Source organism: Acomys minous, assembly GCF_964271855.1.
Source record: "Acomys minous genome assembly, chromosome: 16".
NCBI lineage: Eukaryota > Metazoa > Chordata > Mammalia > Rodentia > Muridae > Acomys > Acomys minous.
The window spans coordinates 13,430,684-13,452,951 of record NC_140498.1 but is presented as its reverse complement, the minus strand read 5'-3'; the positions used below and the strand labels follow the sequence as shown (position 1 = coordinate 13,452,951).

The 22,268-nt window shown below is 48.9% G+C and overlaps 1 protein-coding gene across 1 annotated transcript; it reads left to right on the top strand.

The window, feature by feature from the left end:
- The first annotated feature begins 10,494 nt into the window (after positions 1 to 10,494).
- LOC311586664 (immunity-related GTPase family M protein 3-like) lies at positions 10,495 to 18,681 on the top strand. Its single transcript, XM_084762793.1, has 3 exons — positions 10,495 to 10,726; positions 13,598 to 13,809; positions 17,192 to 18,681. The coding sequence occupies exons 2-3, from the start codon at positions 13,771 to 13,773 to the stop codon at positions 18,434 to 18,436; spliced, it is 1,284 nt and encodes a 427-aa protein (XP_084618919.1). The 5' UTR covers positions 10,495 to 10,726; positions 13,598 to 13,770; the 3' UTR covers positions 18,437 to 18,681.
- Positions 18,682 to 22,268: the final 3,587 nt, after the last annotated feature.

The following is a 22,268-nucleotide window of genomic DNA, read 5'->3' as shown; positions in this document are numbered from 1 at the left end:
CCGTGTTTTAACTCTGTGTACTAAATAGGCTGGTCAACAGTGAGTGCTCTCCGCAGGAGTGGTGGGCATTCTTAACGCGATGCTCGGGTTTAGAACTCTGCCCTGCAGTGATTAGTTGAGCATTGACGGGACGCAGAGCTTTAAGTGAAGCAGAGGGAAAGGGTAATTGTGCTATAGGGACCCAAGGAACCGTTAAAGCCAGGCTGGGCCAGGGGAAGTGGGGCCCAGCTTGAGACTTTCTGCTGAACAAACACGGGCTGACTCGAGACCTGTGTGTGTGACGAGTGCGGGGAAACTGAAGCATCAGATAAAACCAACAATGTTGTAGTAAAACCAAGATCCCACTGTCAACTCTGAAATACACCAAGGAAACTGCGTAAGAAGGAAGAAATCAGGGGCTGGAGAGATGGCTCAGAGGTTAAGAGCTGTCTGTTCTTCCAAAGGTCCTGAGTTTAAGCCTCAGCAACAACATGGTGGCTCACAACCATCTATAATGAGATCTGGTGCCTTCCTCTGGCCTGCAGGCACACATGTGGGTAGAATATGGTACAAATAATAAATTAAAAAAATCTTAAAAAAAAAAAAAGAAGGAAGAAATCAATGTGTACTGCTTATTTTCATGAAAGTGTTTAGTTTGCCTTACCTGTATAGATTGTACACAAAAAAGTTGAAGGAATCTCTTTTCCTGTCTGTCTGTCTGTCTGTCTGTCTGTCTGTCTGTCTCTCTCTCTCTCTCTCTCTCTCTCTCTCTCTCTCTCTCTCTCTCTCTCTCCCTCCCTCCCTCCCTCTGAGACAAGGTCTCACTATGTAGTCCTGGAGCTCACTATGTAGACCAGGCTGGCCTTTAACTCACAGAGATCTGCTTGCCTCTGCTTCCTGCGTACTGGGACTAAAGGTGTGCACCACCACCAAACTGTGACCAAACTGTGTATTTTTTATGTCAATTATGCCTCAATAAAGTGTGTGAAAACAGAAACAGGTCTAGACTGTGATTCGTTGCCTGTGTGTTACTTTCTGTTGCTTCAGGAGGGGGTCCTTGGTAGCATGGGTCACCAGAGGTGGGGGTGCCAGGGGTGAAATCACCATAAATGGAGGTAAGTCCTCAGGGGTGAGGCCACCATGGGTCGGGTAACCAGGAGTAGGATTCTCAGGGTTGGAGGTTCTCGGGGGTGCATTACTCAGGAGTGAGGCCCTTGGGACTTGAATTCATCAGAGGTGAGAGTCCTTACAGGTGGGGTCCTTAAGGGTGAGGTCACCAGGGGTGGGAGTTCTCAGACATAAGGTACTGGGGGGGGGGAGGGGGAGGGTTCATTAGGGATGGAATCCTTAGTGGTTGGGTCATAGTAATCTCAACAGACAATATTTGTTTTGTGATTACCTAAAAAAAAATTATACAGAGTCATGAACCCAGCAGTCTACAGTGAGCACTGCGTGGTTCTTCACGAGAGGCCTTTAACTTTCGAGCTAAACAGCAAGCATCTTCAGATTCAGGCTCAGTGGAAAGACGGCAGCCCGACACCGGGTCTGTCTGGTAGCGTCACCCTCGGTGCTCCAAGCACAAAGTGGCCCACTCTGTCTGTAGGTCCAAAGGGTTTTCTTTTTCTATTTTTGATTACATTTTTATTCATTTATTTGTTCTCTGTGTGGGGAGCACACATGTGTGCCACCGCGCACATGTCAGAGAACAACTTTGTGAAATTGTTTTTTTTTTTCCCTCAGTGTGGGACCCAGGAATTGAACTCAGGTCACCAGATGTAGCAGCTTTTACCCTGAGCCGCCTTCTCTCTGCCCTTCAGAGGGTTTTCTCACTGGCCATACTCAGAAAGAAGAAAGAAACAAAAAACCCAAAAACTCACTGGGTGGTGGTGCATGCCTTTAATCCCAGCACTAGGGAGGGAGGCAGAGGCAGGTGGATTGCTATGAGTTCGAGGCCAGCCTGGTCTACAAAGCGAGTCCAGGACAGCCAAGGCTACACAGAGAGACCTTGTCTTGGGAAAACAAACAAACAAAAACAAAAAACAAAAGAAAAAACTTGCCACCAACTAGATCCAAAATTTTAATGCTAAGTCTCTTGACGTGGCCCCTGCAGCACAGGGCTCCGTGAACACCCCACAGATTTGGCTCCCGAGAAAATCACACACCTCTGGGTCAACACAGAAAGCAGGACCAGGGGAAGATATGAGGGCACTGGAATGAGACTGGAAGAAAGGCCTGGAACAGTCTCTGGCCTGTATCCTTCTGTCCCTGTGAGTAAATATCACTCACATTCACAAACATCAAAATGAAAGTCAGCCAGGCAAGCTTTAGTTTCTTTCCGGGCAGCACAAACATTTCCAGGAAAAGAAAACCGTTTTCATGATTTCAGAACCCTGAGACTTGGAGGAACACCTGAACTTGGGACTCCCGAGTGCCTAGACCTGCAATAAATCATACATCAATAACGTATAGCCACACGGAATCAACAGCTGCAAAAACCCTGCAGAAAGATAAGGACCACCCAAAGCAACAGCAGGACATCGGGTCGGGGGACAAAGGTCCAAGGTGAATTGCTGATTATCGCCCACAGCTACAAAGCCCATCTTGCTCTCTGGTCTGGAACTTAGGATACTAAGTACTCATAAGAAGGCTGTGGACAAATGCTTAGCAGGATGGGGGATGTGTTCCAAGTGGATGCACCTGTTGGTAGCTAGGCACCTGTCCATCATCCCTGTGCTCATCCTTCCAGACCCACAGTGTGGGGGGACAGTCCGGGCTTTACTGTGGATCGGGGTGGGGTGGGGGAATGAAGAAAGGAAAGATAGCTGTGGTAATTGCAGACGAGTTTGGGAGATACATTTTCTTCCTTGTGAAACACACACATAGTAGCAGCCTCAAGTCAGCGTTACGTAAGAAGCCCTTAAAACCGAATGTGATCTCCTCTTAATCTGGGAAGCATGGCTCTATTTGTGTAGTGGGAAGCTTGAGTCACAGGGAGATTTTAATACACACTGTTGGAAGATGCTGGTACAGGCAGACACCTACCCATCAGACAGAGGAACACACCCGAAAGCCCTTGTTGGTGGGTTGGTTTGTTGTTTTTGTTTTCTTTTCATGTTCAGAAGCTTGCATTATTGACTTTTAATGGGGACATTGTTTTATCTTGAATATTTTTAGCAGCAAATTGAATTGTCTATTTTCTACCTCAATTTATTTTATTTTTAAAGATTTAATTTTAAATATGTGTATATATGTGTTTGGGGATTGGGTTCATAGCTATGCCTATGGAGGCCCAAACCATTGGATTCATTGGAGCTGGAGTTATTAGGGAGTTGTAAACTGCATGACGTGGGTGCTAGGAACCAACCCCAGGCCCCTTCAAGAGTCATATTAACAGCTAAGCCGTCTCTCTAGCCATCATCAAGTTATTTTAGAAGGTTTAAAAAGGCAGCAGCATGAGTAACTGACACACACATGAAAAAAATGTATTTTGGAAGCTGGCAAACTGTTTACCAGCAAAGGGAATGTGGTCTGTTGGTTTCTAAGAACCGTCTGCGTGGAAATTCAAGTTTTTCTTGTACAACAGAAAGCTCTCACACCCCAGCTGTGAATCATCAAGACACCCACGAAGGACAGATGAGAATTAAAGAAACAGCTGTGCCCAGGAGCAATCAAGACATCGGGCTAAGACTGTCTGGGGAGCTGGCTCAGTGGGCAGGGTGCTTCCTGTACAAGTGGGCCAAACTGAGGTTGAGTCCCCAGAACCCACATAAAATCCAGATACAATGTGAGCACACCGGTAATCCTAAAGTTCCTCCTGAGAGATGAGAGGCAGAGATGGCAGAGACCGTGGAAAACGAAGGCCAGCTGGCCTGAGAACACAGAGGGAAAAAACAATAAAGAAATCCTACTTCAAAACTAGGTAGAAGGTGAGCACTGACATCCATGTACACTCTGTGGCATGTGTACACCTGCACTCATACACATGAACACACAAACATCATGTGTGTGTGTGTGTGTATGTGTGTGTGTGTGTATAATGCAGATTTAAGAAATAATAAAGACTATGAAAAACCACTGGTATTTCCATCCTATCCACCCAGCCTGTTCCTTTTCTTTCTCTGGTCTAGTGGCCTGTGCATTCAGGGCACTGCAGAATGCTCAGCGTGTGACCTAACACCATGAGCCAGGCCTATCGCAGCCAATCCTCCTTGATCAAGGAGCCTTCTCAGCCAGGAGTGTGTCAGGGTTGGGCTGGGGGGGTGGACAGACCTCAGATTATCACTCATAAGCGCCAACCAAGAAGACAGTGGTCCCTGGAAAACCAGCATAGCGCCTGCCCTTTCAGGCAAAAATCCTATCAGCCAGAGGTCTACAGAGTCACTGTCCCCCAGCACAGAGCTGCCCTCTAGGACAGGACCTGGACAGAGTCCAGCAGAGTGTGAAAATGGGCAGCCTGGACTACAGAGCACACTTGGCAACATTTTTCTGAAACTGGGTTTTCCTCTTTAGACTAATCTATCTCTGAGAGCCCAGGAAACTGGGCTCAAACCAAACCAAACAGGCGGGCGTGGTGGTTTGCCTTTAATCCCAGCACTCGGGAGGCATAGGCAGTCAAATCGCTGTGAGTTCGAGGCCAGCCTTGGTCTACAAAGTGACTCCAGGACATCCAAGGCTACACAGAGAGACCCTGTCTCAAAAAACAAAACAAAACCAACCAAACAAATAAATAAAAACCAAACCAAACAAATCCCCCTCAAGGTCATGCCAGTGGCTCAGCTTTTCTTTGGGGTATGTGGCCTTCTGGCTTCCCCAACTTCTGGAAGAGCCTCTCACCCCATGTGATGTGAATTATTGTGTCTTCATTAGCTGAACTCTGGCACTCCTGGAGGGCGTGACCAGGAGGCTGAGGGCATGGCTGCCTCTGGCCGCTAGAGATCAAGGTCAGCCATTCAGAGCAGGAGGGTGGAGAGAGAGGTCAGCATCAAATGGTCCCACACTCTCAGGTTGGGTTGTGGCCAGCTGGCTTCAGGCCCAGCTTGTATAGAAAACCCTTCTAAGCAGTTACCTTAGTGCGGTAACCTTGCTGAAATATTAGGGTCCTTTTTGAACCTTTAAAGTTAGGCAGAGTCAGGGCTGGAGAGATGGCTCAGCAGTTAAGAGAAGTGACTGCTCTTCCAGTGGTCCTGAGTTCAATTCCCAGCAACCACATGGTAGCTCATAACCATCTGTAATGTGATCTGATGGCCTCTTCCGGCCTCCAGATGTGCATGCACGTAGAGCACTATATACATAGTAATAAACAAATAAATCTTAAAGTTAGCCAAAGTCTTTGGTGGGTATATTATATGTGTCGGGTACTAGCCTCAGGTTATGAAGAATTGAGACAGGCTATACTGGGCAATAACACCTAGCTGTAAAAACAAACAAACAAAAAAAAACAAAAACAAAAACAAAAAAGCTTTAGCCTCAGCATCATTGCTCTGCTCCATCTGCAGAAACAATGTGCCTGGGCCTCAAAAACAACCCGCCCTGCTCACAGTCAAATCACAGAAGGGTAGCTGTAACTTCCTGGTAGCTCCCTACACATAAGTACCAACCCCGCAGCCCCTCCCCTCTTAATGTGCTCAACGTTCATCATTCGGAAGGGGGTGGGGGAGCCCTCGCTGTTCTGTAAGGCAGTCCCAGCCTGATGAGGTCAGCGTGTCTGCCCCGTTTTCACTTTTCTTTCAATTTGGCCAGATGGACAAACCTCTGAAAATGTAAATTCCCTTTCAGTAAGCGCTCCTGAAGATCAGGCAGGCCAGCAGAGAACTCCCGGCCTTTAAAGAGGAGAGATGACTCAGAAGGAAGCCAGATCTGTGTCTTCTAACCCAATCCATGCCACCTCTACCTTCTTCAAGTCACCTGGTCACCACCACTTAGATAAATGGAGATCTATTCTTAAAAAAAAAAAAAAAAAAGCAAGCAACAAAAAGTTTCTTTTTGGCTGAAGGACACCCCAAGTTATTGAGACCAGGACACGCCCCTCCAAGGGGGCAGGCAGGGTGTAGAAGCATGCTCACCAGTTTTGCAGCAAGACTCCTGGGGTTACTATCTAATCTGGGGGTACAGGCAGGAGGAGGTGAACTTATCTTTGGACCCCACTATGAACTTTTCCCTTATCTTGAACTGGGGAGCAGCCAGCTGGCTTTATGCTAACTGGGGCCCTGACTCTGGAGGTTTGTGGGGTGAAGATCACAGAGAGGACAAGAGCTACCTTTGCCCCCAGAACAACAGGAGACTAAGAAGTCAGTTCCCTCAGAGCCACAGAGAGTTTCCATGTCACAGTGAGACAAGCCAGGTGTGAGTTTGGGGTCACATGTGGGAACCATGTCAATGAGACACCAAATCTGCTTGACCTGGAGCTAACATTCCCCCTCCACCGACACCCCTAACCTCCGAGAGACACACCAGGACCCTTTCTTTAGTTTCAAAGCAAATAATAGGCGACTTCACCAACAATGGACCACAGGAAAGGGACAGCTGTATGTCTGCCTGCACACAGGCACATGTGTGAGTGTATACATGTGTTGAGTGTTTTCATGTGTGACGCATGTCCCAGAGCATGTAGCTATATGCAAACATGTGGGAGTGGGCTACAGCACCCACAATCCCTGAGAAGTGTCAGCGATGCTCCCGTGCGCAGGATAGCACAGCACACAGCAGGACTGACAAGCCAGACTTTTCACTTGTTGCTGAGTGTAGGCAGCAAGGAAGAAGTGATGGATTTAAGTGACTGGCTCCCATGCTCCTTCCATGGCAACATGATCCACAAACACTGCTTCTAAGTGGGTAACCATGTGCAGGAGGGTACACAGCCCTGGTCCCAGGATGAAACCCTAACTCTAGACTGGCGCAGCTGGAAGGAGATTTCTGGGTAAATAGCTTCTTCAAGAACAGGCTGCGTGTGCTCTGCATACCCTGTGAGCACGCACTGCATCTACCTGCTGCGGCCCTTTGCCTTGATCTTTTACCAGGTACCCAGTGCATAAATGCACCCTGCCTGCCGCTCCAGCCAGGGCCCTTCCCAGAGAGCGCTGGCTATTCCCATTCTTGGGAGGGATGCTGGGGTGACCAGAGCCCCTGAGTTGGATTGCTGCGATCTCTAAAATATTAAGAGTCTAAAGCGTTCTTCTTGTACTTGGGGACGCATTCTACTTGGCTCATGCAGATGCTCCATTTAGAACAGGACGTGGAAAAGGCTGGTGCCAGGGCCTGAGTGCCTATTTACAGCAGCCACGCCCTCTTAGGCTTCCTGTGGGGGTGCTGGCTTCCCCTGCAGAGGAGGGCCTCTAGCCAGTTCTAAAAAAAAAAATGACTTATGTACAAGTATTGAGATGTGAAAGCAGACCACAGTTGTCCCTCCCTCTCTTCCTCCCTCCCTCCCTTTCTTCTTCCTTTTTTTCTTTCAGTTTTTTGAGACCTGGTTTCTCTGTGTCGCCCTGGCTGTCCCAGAACTTGTTCTGTAGACCGAGCTGGCCTCGAGCTCACAGAGATCCACCCACCTCTGCCTCCAGAGTGTTGGGATTAAAGGTGTGTGCCACCGTGCCCAGTCTTTTTGGACTCTTATGAAACTGAAATCTTTCTGTGGCCCAGCAGGGGCCTGTCTTGCTTCTTGCTCTTGTTCTGGTGACAGTAAGGAAGTAGAGACCATCTATAAGGGCAAAGGGCAGAAAAGGACAGAATAGGGGCAATCCTGGTGATGTCCCTGGTGTGGCAAATGTTCCCCACATGGGAGAGATCATGGGGAAGTTCCCATGCATAGCAGTGGCCAATGGGTCTCAGAGATAGAGGCAGCTGGGACCTAGGGGCCTAGTATACCTTCTTTGTGTGTGTGTGTGTGTGTGTGTGTGTGTGTGTGTGTGTGTGTGTGCAGGCACATGTGGAGGCTAGAGGACATCTTGGGCTGTTGTTCCTCAGCTGTTGTCTGCCTTGTTTATTCAGGTCTCCCACTGTAACTGCTGCTCACCAAATAGGCTAGGCTGGCCGGCCATCAGCCTGTCTCCCTCTCTCCAGTGCTGCAATTACTAGCACACAGATCACTATGGCTAGGTTTTTGGTTTGTTTGTTTGTTTGTTTGTTTTTTCCTTTTTCTTTTCTTTTTTTCAAGACAGGGTTTCTCAATGCAGCCCTGGCTGTCCTGGACTCACTTTGTAGACCAAGTTGACCTCGAACTCACAGAGATCTGCCTGCCTCTGCCTCCTGAGTGCTGGGATTAAAGGCATGTGCCACCACCGCCCAGCCTGTTTTCTTTTGGATGTGCCTAGCTTTTGATGTGGGTTCTGGAGGACTCAACTCAGGTCCCTGTGCTTGTTCAGTAGGTACCTTTCTGACTTCATCTTCTCGGCCTGTCAATCACCTACTGACTGAGGTCATCGGTCAGGAGCACCGCTGTGTGAGGGCATTTTGCAGTCCACTGCATACTGTTATTTTCGGAGTGAGAGAAGTCAAGGGTGGCGAAGACACTTAAAAAGAAAAATCTCTCAGCCAGTCTCCCTCTGTCACTCTGTGACAACAGAGCCCTTGCCCTAAGGCCCCACCCCTTTTTCAACCCCAGGGAGGTTTCCCCACAGATTCCCACAGTGGAGCAAGGCTCTGAAGGGCTGGAGAGATGGCTCAGCGGTTGAGAGCATTTGTTCTTGCAGAGGACTTAGGTTAATTCATAGCATCCATATTGTGACTCACAACTGCCCGGGTCTCCAGTTTAGGGGATCCAATACCCTCTTCCGACCTCTATGGGCACTAGGACACACACATGGTACACAGACATACATGCAAACAAAACATTTATACACATAAGATAAGCAAATCCTTTTTTTTTTTTTTTTTTTTTTTGAGACAGGGTTTCTCTGTGTAGCCTTGGCTGTCCTGGACTTACTTTGTTGACCAGGCTGGCCTCGAACTCACAGCAATTCACCTAAAATAAGCAAATCGTTATAAAGTATTTTATTGTTATTATTTTAAAGAAGAAAAAAGCTGTGACATGCTAGGGCAGGTACCAGGGGTGCCCACTTTGGGAACTCAAGCCTCGCTATGCTCGTATTTTCAGGTGAAGCAGTTAACATAGTCCAGATATTAGCCCCAGTACAGAGTTAAGTCCTGGGCCTAGCCGGGATTTCTGAGGCTGCAACTCAGATCGTAGACACTGAGAAAGCTGCCAAAGTGGAGGTGTGGGTGGCCAGAAACCTGTCCCATGAAGGTGACAGGAAGGGCAGAAGGCCCCAAAATCAACAAGCAGCTGGGGGCACAGAGGCTTTGCCACACCATGCACTATTGGCCCGTTACGAAGGTGCAGCCCTGAGGACCGCTGCCTTTCCTGTAGTGGAGTCGGTGTATCTAATAGCTGTTGCGGTTCAGAAACATGAAGAAGGGGCTGGCGCTGTTGCTCTTGCTGAGATCTTAAGTTCAGTAGTCAGCTTTCAGGGGCTCCGGCACCCTCCTCTGACCTCTAAGGCTCATGCCTGCATGTGGTGCACATATAGACACCTGAGCACAGATATTGACAGAAGGAGTGGGGGATGGAGGGAGACAGTGAGTGGGTGCAGGACAATTACATGTACTCCCCACCAGCCACTATGTCTTGTCCTACCAAACAGCAATGCTGAGAAACCAGCCCGTTCCCCTCTACCTGGGCACTCAGTGGTCTAGGACATCACTGAACAAAAATGATGCCCAGGACTTGGCAAGTGAGCACACAGCAAAGAGCGATTTTTTATTTTTATTTTTTATTTTATTTATTTATTTTTTTTACTCATTCCTGAACTCAGAGAAACCAATGGGAAGAAGGAGGTCACTTAAAGGTGGCATATTCTAGCTGGGTGGCGGTGGCGCACACCTTTGATTCCAGCATTCTGGAGGCAGAGGCAGGCAGATCTCTGTGAGTTGCGTTGCAGGCCAGTCTGGTCCACAAATCGAGTCCAGGGCAGCTAAGGCTAACTCAGAGAAACCCTATCTCAAACAAACCAACACCTCCTCCCACCCCCAAAAAGGTGGCACATTCTGTTAGGACCACATCCCTTGCTTGGTCCTGACCAGATGACAGGATTGCAGCAGGGCACAGAGGTTTCCTAGTAGGTGGGACTTCTGCACCTGAGCTGAGAGGGAAGGAGGGTGGGAGGGAGCCAGTGAACACGTGATGGCAGCAGAGCTGGCAGCCCCCAGGAGCAGGGTCCTGCCGGGTCTGCTGCTCCCTAAGCTCTGGGCTCACTGCATCTGAAGGTGGGCATTTCCCAGGGTTAGGTGCCATCATGTGAGCAAGATCGGGCTCCAGGAAGGGAGGCGGCAGGGTCAGACCAGGCGGCTCCGATTGCAATTTGGATGGCATGGTTCCTGGGCCGACTTCTGACCTCCCAGCCTGGCCAGCAGGCAGAGCTCCTCCCCCTCTCTGAAGGAGATTGTGGAGTCCCTGATCCTAAATCCTTAAAACCAGCCATTTCCAGGAACTGAAACTGAAAGTTGTTCAGACATCAGGCCCCGCCCCTCGGGGGGAGGGGGCAAGCAGGGTTCATGCTTAGAAGTTGAGGTGTTGCATCAAGGGCGAGAGCAGAGCAGAGTCTGAGAGGAAACTCAGGAGCTCAGACTGCCTTTCAGCTGCTCCTCTCCCCTCCACTCGCTCTTCGCCGAAGGACCCCCCTGGCCTCCACGCCTCAATTCTCTCCCTCCTGAACGTCCTGGCCTTGGACTGCAGCTTTGCAAGACTTCTGAGCAGGTAGGTGAGGGGCTCCTAAGTGCAGCTTGACCTATAACCCTGCTCAGGGCAGGAGAGTCTGGGGTGAGGTGCTCCTCTCAGGCACCCCCTGACTGTTTTCAGGACCACAGAGTGTCTGGTGTGTTGGCTGCCTCAAGTCCTTCTGACCCACCAGCAGAGAGGCGGAGCGCCCCTTTCTTAGCTGCAGATCCCTGGCTTTGTGAGTCTTCAGATGGGGCTGGTTTGGAGAAAGCAGGTGGAATTTTCTGCATATTCTCTCAGCTACTCTTTTGATGTTCTATTGGAGCTGGGGTCCCGGATCAGAACTTCCACTGGCCATATTGGCATGGCCTGGGATTATGTAAAGTTCTATATGTGGAACGCACAGGGGCTAGGACTCCTGGCTTGGAAGGCTGAGCTCTTAGGTGAATGTTTTTGTCTAATTCAGTTGAGATTTTTTGTTTGTTTGTTTGTTTTGTTTTGTTTTGTTTTTAATCTGCATCGGAGAAGCTGGCCAGCATTCCTCTTTAACCTTTTGGAGGAGAATACAACAAAACACAACTACAACTTCACAGCACACAGTAACATAGAGCAGACCCTTAAGGGTTGGCCACGTAATGTGTGTAGATGACCTTTTCATGCATGTGGGAGACTGTGTTGCATGTGTGTATGTGTGCATGTGTGAGTGGGTGTGTGCACACGTGTCTGCTTGCCAGTGCCTGTGTGTATGTGGGTGTGTGACACGCAGAGGCTGATGTCAAGATGTCCTCCACAGTCACTCTCACCTTTATTTGTTTGCAAGAGAATCTCTCTATGAACCTTGCGGCAAACTGGCTGGCTAGCAAGTCCCTCCCCTCCCCCCCCCCAGGATCCCTCTCTCTCCCCCCCAACCCCCCTCCTTCGTGGGTATTTTAGGCATGAGCCTTTAGACAGGCTTTTAGGTGGGTGCAAGAGATTCAAACACATCTTCCTGCTTGCGCGAGGCAAGCACTGCCCACTGAGCCATCTCTCTCATCTCCGTCCTCTGGGAGTTATTTAAAGAGATCTGGATCCATATGGGGGTGGGGGGGGGTGGGGGGGCTTGTCATCACCATTAGACCTATCAAAAGAATGGCCAGGGGCTGCTTTATGTAATTCAAGGTTTCTTCCTTTTATTTTTGTTTTTGTGGTTTTTTTTCCTCAACAGTCCATGAAAGCTGCTGCTTTTGCCGCTGCCTTCTCCTCCTCCTCCTCCTCCTCCTCCTCCTCCTCCTCCTCCTCCTCCTCTTCCTTCATTTTTTGAGACTGGATTTTTCTACGTAGCCTTCATCCTGGTAGCCTTAGCTGTATGGGGCGCACTTTGTAGACCAGGCTGGCTTCGAACTCACAGTGATCCACCCACCTCTGCCTCCCCAAGTGCTGGGATTAAAGGCGTGCGCCACCGAAGGCTTCTTATTTATGTGATTTACATCTCTAGAAAGAGAATCCCAGGATTTTTCCTCCTGTGTGTGTTGTTGAATATTTATTACACTCCAGAGGGCTTTTCTATGACCCAGCTAGTCCCCCAATAATGGAGACAGAGAGCTATTGGTTTATTTAAACAAGCCTTATGCACAATAACTGGGCAGGTATGATTTAAACTGATTTTCTAAGCTAGTCTGGCTACCTCCCAGCTGCACTTGCCAAGTTACTTGCCAATATGTCATCCTGTCTGGGCTGGGTCTGCTCCATCAGGCAGTGTCTTCTCTCTCCATTGTCTTCCTTCTCTCCTTCTTCTCTTTTCTTCGCCTGCTTCCTCCCCTTGGCCTCGTGGTCCCTAGCTGAGACCCCCCCAGCCCAGGAACTGAAGCTCCTCCTCCCTCTCTTCTACTCTCTATTGGCTGTCAGAACTTTGCTAACCAATCAGAGATAATTTGGGAGCAAAGTTTACACAACATCACTTGGGGTATGTGAGAATGTGCTCATCTGGCCTGCACTCAGATCTTGGGGGGCCCTTATTTAGCATTGGAATGCACAGCAGCGCCAGACCAACCTCCAACACCACCATCCTGTGTGGGTTTTTTTTTTTTCTTGCTTCTTCATGGTCCATGATGCCAGGTGACGTGGTCAGCACGATGAAGCCAAACTGATGGGATGGGGGCAGATCATTCTGCCATTTTTCTTAGTCTTTGAGTTGAACATCAAATCTAGGGCTGACCACTCCACACTTGTTCAACTTGCCTGTGAGGCTCACAGTGATTTTCCAAGCTCTGTGATCATCAGTGTTTAATTTTAATATATTCACTTTACATCCTGATTGTAGCCCCCCCCCCATCTTCTCCCGATCCTACCGTCCCTCCTTCTCCCCCCTCCTTCCTCCCCTAGTCTGCAGAAAGCAGAAGCCCTCCTCCCTTACCATCTGACCCCAGCCTATCACGTCTCATCTGGACCGCCTGCATCCTCTTTCTCTATGGCCTGGCATGGCCGCCCCACCAGGGGGAAGTGATTATAAATGGATAATATAGTCCATATCAGAGGCAGCCCCCTGCTCCCCATACTGTGGGACCTGTGTTGCCTATCTACTACATCTGAGCAGGGGGTCTAGGTGCTCTCCGTGTGTGGTCCTTGGTTGGTGCATCAGTCTCCGCAGGTCCCCCAGGACCCAAATTTGTTTCCATCAGTGACTCAAATGCACCGATGTAACCGTTCTCCATCATCGCAGTTAGGAGCCAAAAGATGACTTGGGAGCACGGCCTGATGAAGACTTGGCGCTTGCCTTTCTTCTCAGCGTTGTTGATGCGCTCTGCCCCTGCCAGGACATTCACGTGCACCACGGCGATGGCTCAGAAAGATGGCGCAAAGGGCTCCTGATTTATTTCTAACCATATATGTCCCCACCCATAACCGGGTGTTGTACTATCATTTTCCTAATAGGTTCTGAGGAAGATTGACCATCATCAGGCTTGTATGAGACCCACAGACACAGACCTCCATATTCCATAAAGCTGAAGGGGGAAGGGAGAACCGGAGGAACAGCGGCTCAGAGATCTGAGTTGAAACTCCCGGGCCTTCAGCCAGACAGCAGAGAGGTGTGGAGAGAGCATCCCATGGATTCACTCATGACGTTGCCATACAAGGCCTGGAAGGTGGGTAGCATGGTTTGCCAGCGCATGATCAGACAACTTGAGACTTCAGAAACTTGTCGTCTTTAAACACAGGTTTGATTCCCTCCATGTGGAGGTCAGGTCCAGGCCCAGCAACTGTGTAAGTAGCAGCAAGGCAGTGTTTTGGGAGCAGAGCTGGAGTCTGTTCCCAGGATGGGAACCAAAGGAGGAAGCATCCCAGGGGAGGATTGAGGGGAGAGGCCACCTGAGGAGAGGAGAAAGGAGAGAAGCCACGAGGTGGGGGGTGGGGGTGGGGTACACCTCTGAGGAGAATTGGGTGGATCAACTACAGGAAACACAGCAACCTCAGAAGTTGGACCTTGGAAATGGTCCCACAGGTGGAACAGTGGGCCTATGGGGCGGACACCTGGGCACTTCAGTGTAAGGACAGGGCAAGTGTCTGGTTGCTTTATGGGATCCCAAGGGGTGGGCCGGGCTGGGAGTTCTTCAAGGAACTGCTGTACACTGTGTGAATCAAAGAGATGGTTTTGAGTTTTGAAGTTTTTGTCTATTTGTCTTGTTTATTTCTGTTTTTTTTTTTTGTTTGTTTGTTTGTTTTTTGAGACGGTTTTTTCTGTTCAGCCTTGGCTGTTTTGGACTCACTTTGTAGACCAGGCTGGCCTCGAACTCAGAGATGCACCTACCTCTGCTGGAATGAAGGGCATTCACCACCACATCTGGCTGTGTTTTGAAGCCTTTAAATGTTGGTGGCACCGGGCAGTGGTGGCACACGCCTTTAATTCCAGCACTTGGGAGGCAGAGGCAGGCAGATCGCTATGAGTTCAAGGCCAACCTGGTCTACAAAGTGAATCCAGGATAGTCAAGGCTACACAGAGAAACCCTGTCTTGAAAAAACAAAAGCAAACAAAATGTTGGTGGCAATGCACACAGATTAGTTTGTTTGTTTGTTTGTTTTGAGACAGGGTCCCTTGTAGTCCAGGTTAGCTTCAAACTTACTTTGTGGTTGATGATTCCTTTAATTTTCTTATCCTCTTGCCTCTGACTCCCAAGTTCTGAGAATACAAGCCTGTGACACCATGCCCAATTTTCTGTGGAGCTATGCATGCTGTGCGTGCACTCTTATCAACTGAGTTACACCACCCAGCTCTTGGGTTTAATTTTTTTAGAACATTGGTAGTGATGCACAAAGGAGAGAGCTTTGATTGATTTCCAAGTGACCCTGCCCTCTACCCCCTGCCTTTTTTTTTTTCTTTAAGGAAGTATGACGTTGTTTATTCTGGAGCCATTTTGAGTTACCATGGCCTAGGAATGGAGATTTAGGTTACCACACATTCATGGTAACCTGACATGGAAGCTTCCTCAAGTTTTTATAGTTTTTACAGAGCAACAGCAGCAGTAGCAACAACAACAAAAGCCATAAACCAAGGTAAACTTAAAATACAGTAGTGGAGCAGTCAGAGAAGTGGGATAGAGGGGAGAGAGGAGCTCTCCTGTGGCCCGAGGTGCCGTCCGATCATTTTAGTAGACTTCTTCCCTTCCTAAGGGAAATAAGGGAGAGTGTGTTCTGGAGCCATTTTGATCGTGGCCCTGGAAGACAAATTTAGTTTCCCGAAATTTCACGTTCCAATAATCCCAGTTCATGGTGGCATTGTGAGGCAGGCCTGCCACCTAGGAATAGCGCGAGTGTCCTGATCTTCCTCACATCCCACCAGGCCACCTAACCCCATTCTCTTTACAACCCTGGCTCATAAGTGCTTGATCTCGGGGTAAGGATTCAGCCAGCCCCTGTTTGCAGAGCAGTTTGAATCCTTGTACGTGTCAACACGTACGGACAATGTCAACACAAATCTTAGTGCTTATTAATAAGAATCAGTAGTCAGGGGTTGGAGAGAGGCCTCAGTAGTTATGCAGACTAGCTAGCTGCTCCTGCAGAAGACCTGGGTTCTATTCCCAGCACCCACGCCGTGGCTCAAAACTGTATGTAACGCCTGTCTGAGGGGATCTGATGCCCTCTTCCAGTTTCCAAGGGAACAGGGTACATGTGCAGGCAAAAAAAAAAAAAATCACTTAAATACAAATAAATCTAAAAAACAAACACGCAAACAACCCGAATCATTAGGTCATTTGGGAGGTTTGACCTGGCCTGTGTGCTGCACTTGATAGGTCACAGTTGTTTCCCATGCACGTAGTTACTGGTGATAGCATCCCAATTTTCACAGTGTTATTAGAAACAGTTAATTTATCCTGCTTGGATAGACAACACAGTCAACAGGGTATATAGTACCTGAGTTCAATTCCCAGAACCCACATTTAAAAAACCGAGTGTAGTGGTGTACATCTTTAATCCCAGCACTCTGGAGGCAGAGGCAGGTGGATCTCTGTGAGTTTAAGACCAGCCTGGTCTATATAGTGAGTTCCAAAACAGCCAGAGCTACATAGTGATACCCTGCCTAGAAAACCAAACCAAACCAAACAAAAAAGCTGGGTGTGGCAAAACGGGTTTGTAATCCCAGGGCTGGACAGGTGGAAACAGTCAGATTGCTGGGCTCCCTGGTCAACCAATGTAACCTCATCATTGAACCACAGGTTCCAGTGAGAGACCCTGCCCTAAAAACAAGGGCTGGAGAGAAGGCTCATCTGTTGAGCATTGGCTGCTCTTCCAGAGCCAACACCTTTTCTGGTCTCCAAAAGTGTCAGACACACATGGGGTACACAAATATACACTTCGGCAAAGCACTCATGCACATAAGAAATAAAGTAAATGAAAAAACAAATAGGATGAGTGGCTCCTGAGGATTAACACCCAAGATAGATGCCCATCCCACACACACCCACCTACATACACACCACACACACACACACTCACATGCACAGGTACGCACATGCATACGTGGGCACCTGCAGACACAAAATATATAAAATAAATCTTTTTTTTTTTTTTTTGGAGACAGGCTTTCACTCTGTAGTCCTGGAATTCGGTGTGTAGACCAGGCTGGCCTTGAACTCACAGAGACCTGCCTGCTTCTGCCTCCCAAGGGCTGGAACTAAAGGTGTACGCCACCACACCCAGCTGAATACTTGACCCATAAGGAGAACCATAGTGGGCTGGGTGTGGAGAGCTGGTGTTGGCAGTGGTCAGACCTGCCCACCCTTTTCCTCCACTGAAGGACCCAGCTGCTGTTCTGCAGCTCAGGTCCCAGTCACTGTAAGGCGTGTACCGTGAAAGGCTGTACAGGTGCGGAGCAATTCCATCCCCAGAGGATCGGCCATGCTCTCTGTTCAAGTGTGAAGTGCCTTTGCTGTCTCTGGTGGCAGATCTGAAAGCCATGGCTGGAGTGTGTGACTCCTGTGGTGTCCTGTGTCGTTCATCCTAAGTCTGACTCTCCGCTCTTCTCTTCCGCAGACTTTTACATTTCTCATAAGCATGGCAAAATCCCTCATCATTCCATCCTCTAAATCCAACACTGATGGCGAGTCATTCTATAGTAGCCAGGTCCGCTTCTCCCAAGAAATCACTGAGAAAATTGCCAGGGCTGTGATAGAGGGGAAGTTAACGAAAGTGGTCCTTATAGTCAAAGATGAAATGCAGAGGATGTCTACATACCCAGTGAAAATCGCTGTGACTGGAGACTCCGGCAATGGCATGTCATCCTTCATCAACGCTCTTAGAAACATTGGACATGAGGAGGAGGACTCAGCTCCCACTGGGGTGGTGAGGACCACCGACAAACCGGCCCCTTACTACTCCTCCAACTTCCCCAACGTGGAGCTGTGGGACCTGCCTGGCACAGGGACCACAGCCCAGAGCATGGAGGACTACATAGATGAGATGAGGTTCGACACATACGACCTGGTCGTCATCATCGCTTCTGAGCAGTTCAGCTCGAACCATGTGAAGCTGGCCAGAGCTATGCAGAGCATGAGGAAGAGGTTCTATGTCGTGTGGACCAAGCTGGACAGGGACCTCAGCACAAGTGCCCTTGCTGAACCCCAGCTACTGCGGAGCATCCAAAGGAATATCCAGGAGAACCTCCAGAAGGAGGAGGTGAGGGAGCCCCCCACGTTCCTGGTATCCAACTTTACTCCCTTTTTCCACGACTTCCCAAAGCTTAGAAACACACTGCAAAGAGACATCTCCAACATCAGGTACAGAGATCCTTTAGAGACCCTTTCTCAAATCTGTGACATGAGCATCAGTGATAAGGCCGTCTCTCTGAAGGGTCAGATACTCCCAAGACATCTGGATACTGTTGACCTTGAGGAGAGTCTTGAAACCTACCAGAAGCTCTTTGGCATGGACGATCTGGCACGTCAGCAGGTAGTCTCGAGTACAGGGACACCGGCGTTGTCCAGGACCATGCAGTGCCAGGACGTGGTCAAAATGAGCAGGATGCTGGGACTGATGACGTCTCTTCCTGTGACCATGGTCCTCACATTTCTTGCACATCGGTGGTGGTGGGGCTTGTGGAATTTTGCCATCCGTTTCTACAGACGCCAGAGATGCAAGCTCATCATTGGGGTAGTTGCTAAGAGCACCAAGACCAGCCTGAGGAGAGCTCTAAAGGACTATACCCTCCCTCCTGAAATCCACACACCCTCAAGTGCGATTCATGCTGCCTCAGGGGCTTCTTTTTGCTTAGTGCCCTAGCTGTCTACTCGAAATCAAGAACTGTAGTAATGCTTTGTAATGATGCTTAGTATTTTTTAGAGGAGTTAAGTAAATCGCTCACCTTCCTGCGCTCAACTGTAATACCCTGTTCCTCCAAAGAGCAAGTATCTGACAAGATAATCAGCCACCTTCTCCTGGTTCAGTACATAGATTTTCTTTTCATTGTGATGCATGTTTTAAGTCAAATGGTACCCCTCCTAAGCCATTAAAGTTTCCTTCTTTAAGACTGTTTTTTGTTTGTTTGTTTGTTTGTTTTTTATTTTTATTTTTTAGTATTTCGAGACAGAGTTTCTTTGTGTTGTCTTGGCTGTCCTGGACTCGCTTTGTAGACCAGGCTGGTTTTGAACTCACGGCGATCCACCTGCCTCCCAAGTGCTGGGATTACAGTGTACACCACCACGCCCAGCTCGTTAATACTGTTTTATTTGTATCTTTATCTTCTTCTAGATACCCCTGGAGGTGAGTCAGCTGGCACAGAATGGCACTTGTAAATTCGGAGGGAGGAGAGGGTGGTGGCAAGTGTCCCTTCAAATCTGCTGCTTGTTGGGACTGTGCACATACACCTGCGAGTGCGTGCGTGCATGCGTGCGTGTTTGCATGTGAGAGTAGGTTTTTGCCTCCCACCATTGTAGGTTCTTAGGACTGAGCTCAAGTCAGCAGGCTTGGCAGTGAGCCCCTTTACCCACTGAGCCATCTCGATGGCCTGCTAAAGAGATCTTTGAGGGATGCCATCTATGCTCAAGGAGATCACTAAGGGTGTTGAGCCCTGTGGCGACACAGGGGAAGAGTGGCTTCCTCAAGGCCTAGACATCAAGGTCTTAGTATATTTTCTGGTGCTCCAACAAAACAACTGAGATTAGGTAATATAAAAGGAAATATGGTTTATTAACTCCTAGTCCTGGAGCCTGGGGGTTCCCCATGGGTGACCCATTAAGTTAGCCTCTGGTGACGCCATCACAATGGGAGGAACTCACGTGGGAGAGACTAGAAGCATAAAAGATGCAGAGACCAGGCTCCTCTTTTTTATTTTATTTTATTTTATTTTATTTTATTTTACAAAGACCCATTCCTATGAGATGCGGCCGAGCCCAAGAGAACATAATTAGACCCTTACTATGACCTAATTATCTCGTGTGTGTGTGTGTGTGTGTGTGTGTGTGTGTGTGTGTGAGTGTGTGTGTGTGTTGCATGTAGGTGGAGGCTGTAACAGGCCCCTAGACCTTTGCACAACTGATTAGAAAATGGAGGTACCATTTAGGTCGTAACACTCAGCATGTAGACTGCATCACCTGCCAAAACTGAACCAAAGACCTAACTCATCAAAGTCCACAATTCTGGCAAAGTCTCTAAATGTATGATCCTTGCTTTTTGGCTTCTGTAGTTCCAGTTCGGGCTAACTGTTCTTGTTAACTGAAGTATGTCAACCCAGGACACGGTTTTTGTGCTGAAAACTCCACCCTGAATCCACACTGGGCTCCAGGACCCCCGGTGTCATCACCACCCAGCTAATTGGCTGTGGAGGACATAATGGGCGGAAATAGGTTTCAGCTCCATGTGCCCACAGCTGGGCGGTTCCTGATCCGTTCGTCAGTTAGAAGCATTCAGAAGTCCTTTTTTCTTCATGCTGCTGCTACAGTGCTGAGACAGAGTCTTGTGTATCCTAGGATATAGCTGAGAATGGCCTTGCATTTCTGATCCTCCTACTTCTGTTTCTCAAATGTAAGATTACAAGAGCATGCCACCATTCCCAGTGTTATGTGGTACCAATGATGGAACCCTGGGTGCTGTGCATGCCAGGGCAGGCACCATGCCAACTGGGCCACACCTTCAACTTCCCAGAGGCTCATTACAGGACATATTGCTTATCTGCAAAGGAGAGTGTGCTTGGGATAATGACATTCTCTTTTGTTTGTCATTTGAGACCGGGTCTAGTCCTGGCTGACCTGGAACTCACTATATAAACCAGGGTGTCCTTGAGCTAAACAGACTCACCTGCATGTCTCCCAAGTGCCAGGATTAAAGCTGTGTTCCACTCCAACTTGCCAGGAATTACACTTTTCTAGATAGGGTTTCTCTGTGTAACAGCCCTGGCTCCTTGGAACTATCCTTATAGACCAGGCTGGCCTTGAACTCACAGAGTTCCTCCTGCCCCTCTGCCCCCTAGTGCTGAAATTAAAGGTGTGTGCCACCATGTTGGGCAGAAATTACATTCTTTTGTTTGTTTGTTTGTTTTTTGAGACAGGGTCTCTTTGTGTTAGCCTTGGCTGTCCTGGACTCCCTTTGTAGACCAGGCTGGCCTCCACCTCACAGCGATCCACCTGCCTCTGCCTCCTGAGTGTTGTGATTAAAGGCGTGCGCCACCATGCCTGGCGCAGGAATTACACTCTTAACGCCTCTTCCTGAGGACCTGTGTAGTGGTCTTGGAGGAGGTTCCATTCTGAGCTGAGGTGAGGATAGGAACCTCATCTGCACATCCCAGATCCTCATCTGCAACCTGTCCCCTGGGTTCGCTCACATTCTCCTGTTGCCAATGGATGCCCGGAGCTGATTGATGACTCAAGGAAACATACCCAAAGAGCATGCTCGTTTTCCTGTCACACATGCCATGAGCTCCTGCTGTGTCTAATTCTCAAAGTGATGCTCCCTAGAGTGAGATCCACTGTCTTAGATAGTAACTTAAACTCCCCGCGCCCTCCCTCCCCCCTCCCGCACCCCCCCCCCCGCGCCCTTCCTCCCCCCCCCCCCCCGTGCCCTCCCGCACGCCCCCACGCCCCGTGTGTGTGTGTGTGTGTGTGTGTGTGTGTGTGTGTGTGTGTGTGTGCAGGTCCCAGAAGACCGTGCTGGACCCCCCCTAGAGCTAAAGTTACACACAGTGTGAGCTGCGTCATGTGGGTGCTGGAAGCTGAACTCTCATCTTCTGGAGGAGCAGCAAATGATATCGATCATTCATTCCATCACCCTGATGTAATTATTTTTTTCTGCCCCTTCTCCTGGCTACCAATGCCCTATGTAGGTTTTTAAGAGAACAGTTATTTTATTTATGCAGACATGCCTATGATACCACGTGTGTATGGGTGGCTTCGGAGGCCATGTGTAGTTACAGGCAGTTACAGGTTGCTGAGAACTGACTTCCTGGTCCTTCTGCCTCTACATCCTCTTGCGTCAACTTTTGATTTTCTCCAATTTTCCTGAAGAGCGTGGAGACAGTGTCTTTGGGGTCCACAAGTCACAAACTATGTGGTTTGATCCAGGGAGAGTACTGGGAAATCTGAGTCCAGTGTGTCCTAGGACAAGGCAGGGGACAACGTTTAGCTGTCCTTTGATCTCAGACCTCACTGAGTGTGCTTATGCACACGAGCACTAGGGTGCATAAAGATGTGCCCTCTGCTTCAGAACAGGCACAACCCAGCCTCCAGGTCTAACCCGTCTTGCTGTTTGTGAAGAGCTGCATCCTCTAGGGCTGAGGCGGACTTTCTCAGGAGGATCCTTGTCCATCCCTCGCTGTTGCCTAAAACCGAAGAACATGAGCAGCCTGGCCTGGTTTAGGCCTTTTCTAACTTTGTCTCTCAGCTGTTTGGAGCTGCAGGCACACAGGGCTTCCTAACTCCTTATTGGCAGCTGCAGTTTCTCCTCAAAGGAGCTGAAAGTAAACTGCTATGTCACCTCATCACCTTTTTATTTTGCTTTATTTGTGTCACCCTACTATAACTCTTCCTGGCTACCAATGCCCTACATAGATTTTTTTTAAAGAGAAAAGTTGTTTTATTTATGCATATATGCCTATGACACCTTGTGTGTATGGGTCCCTTGG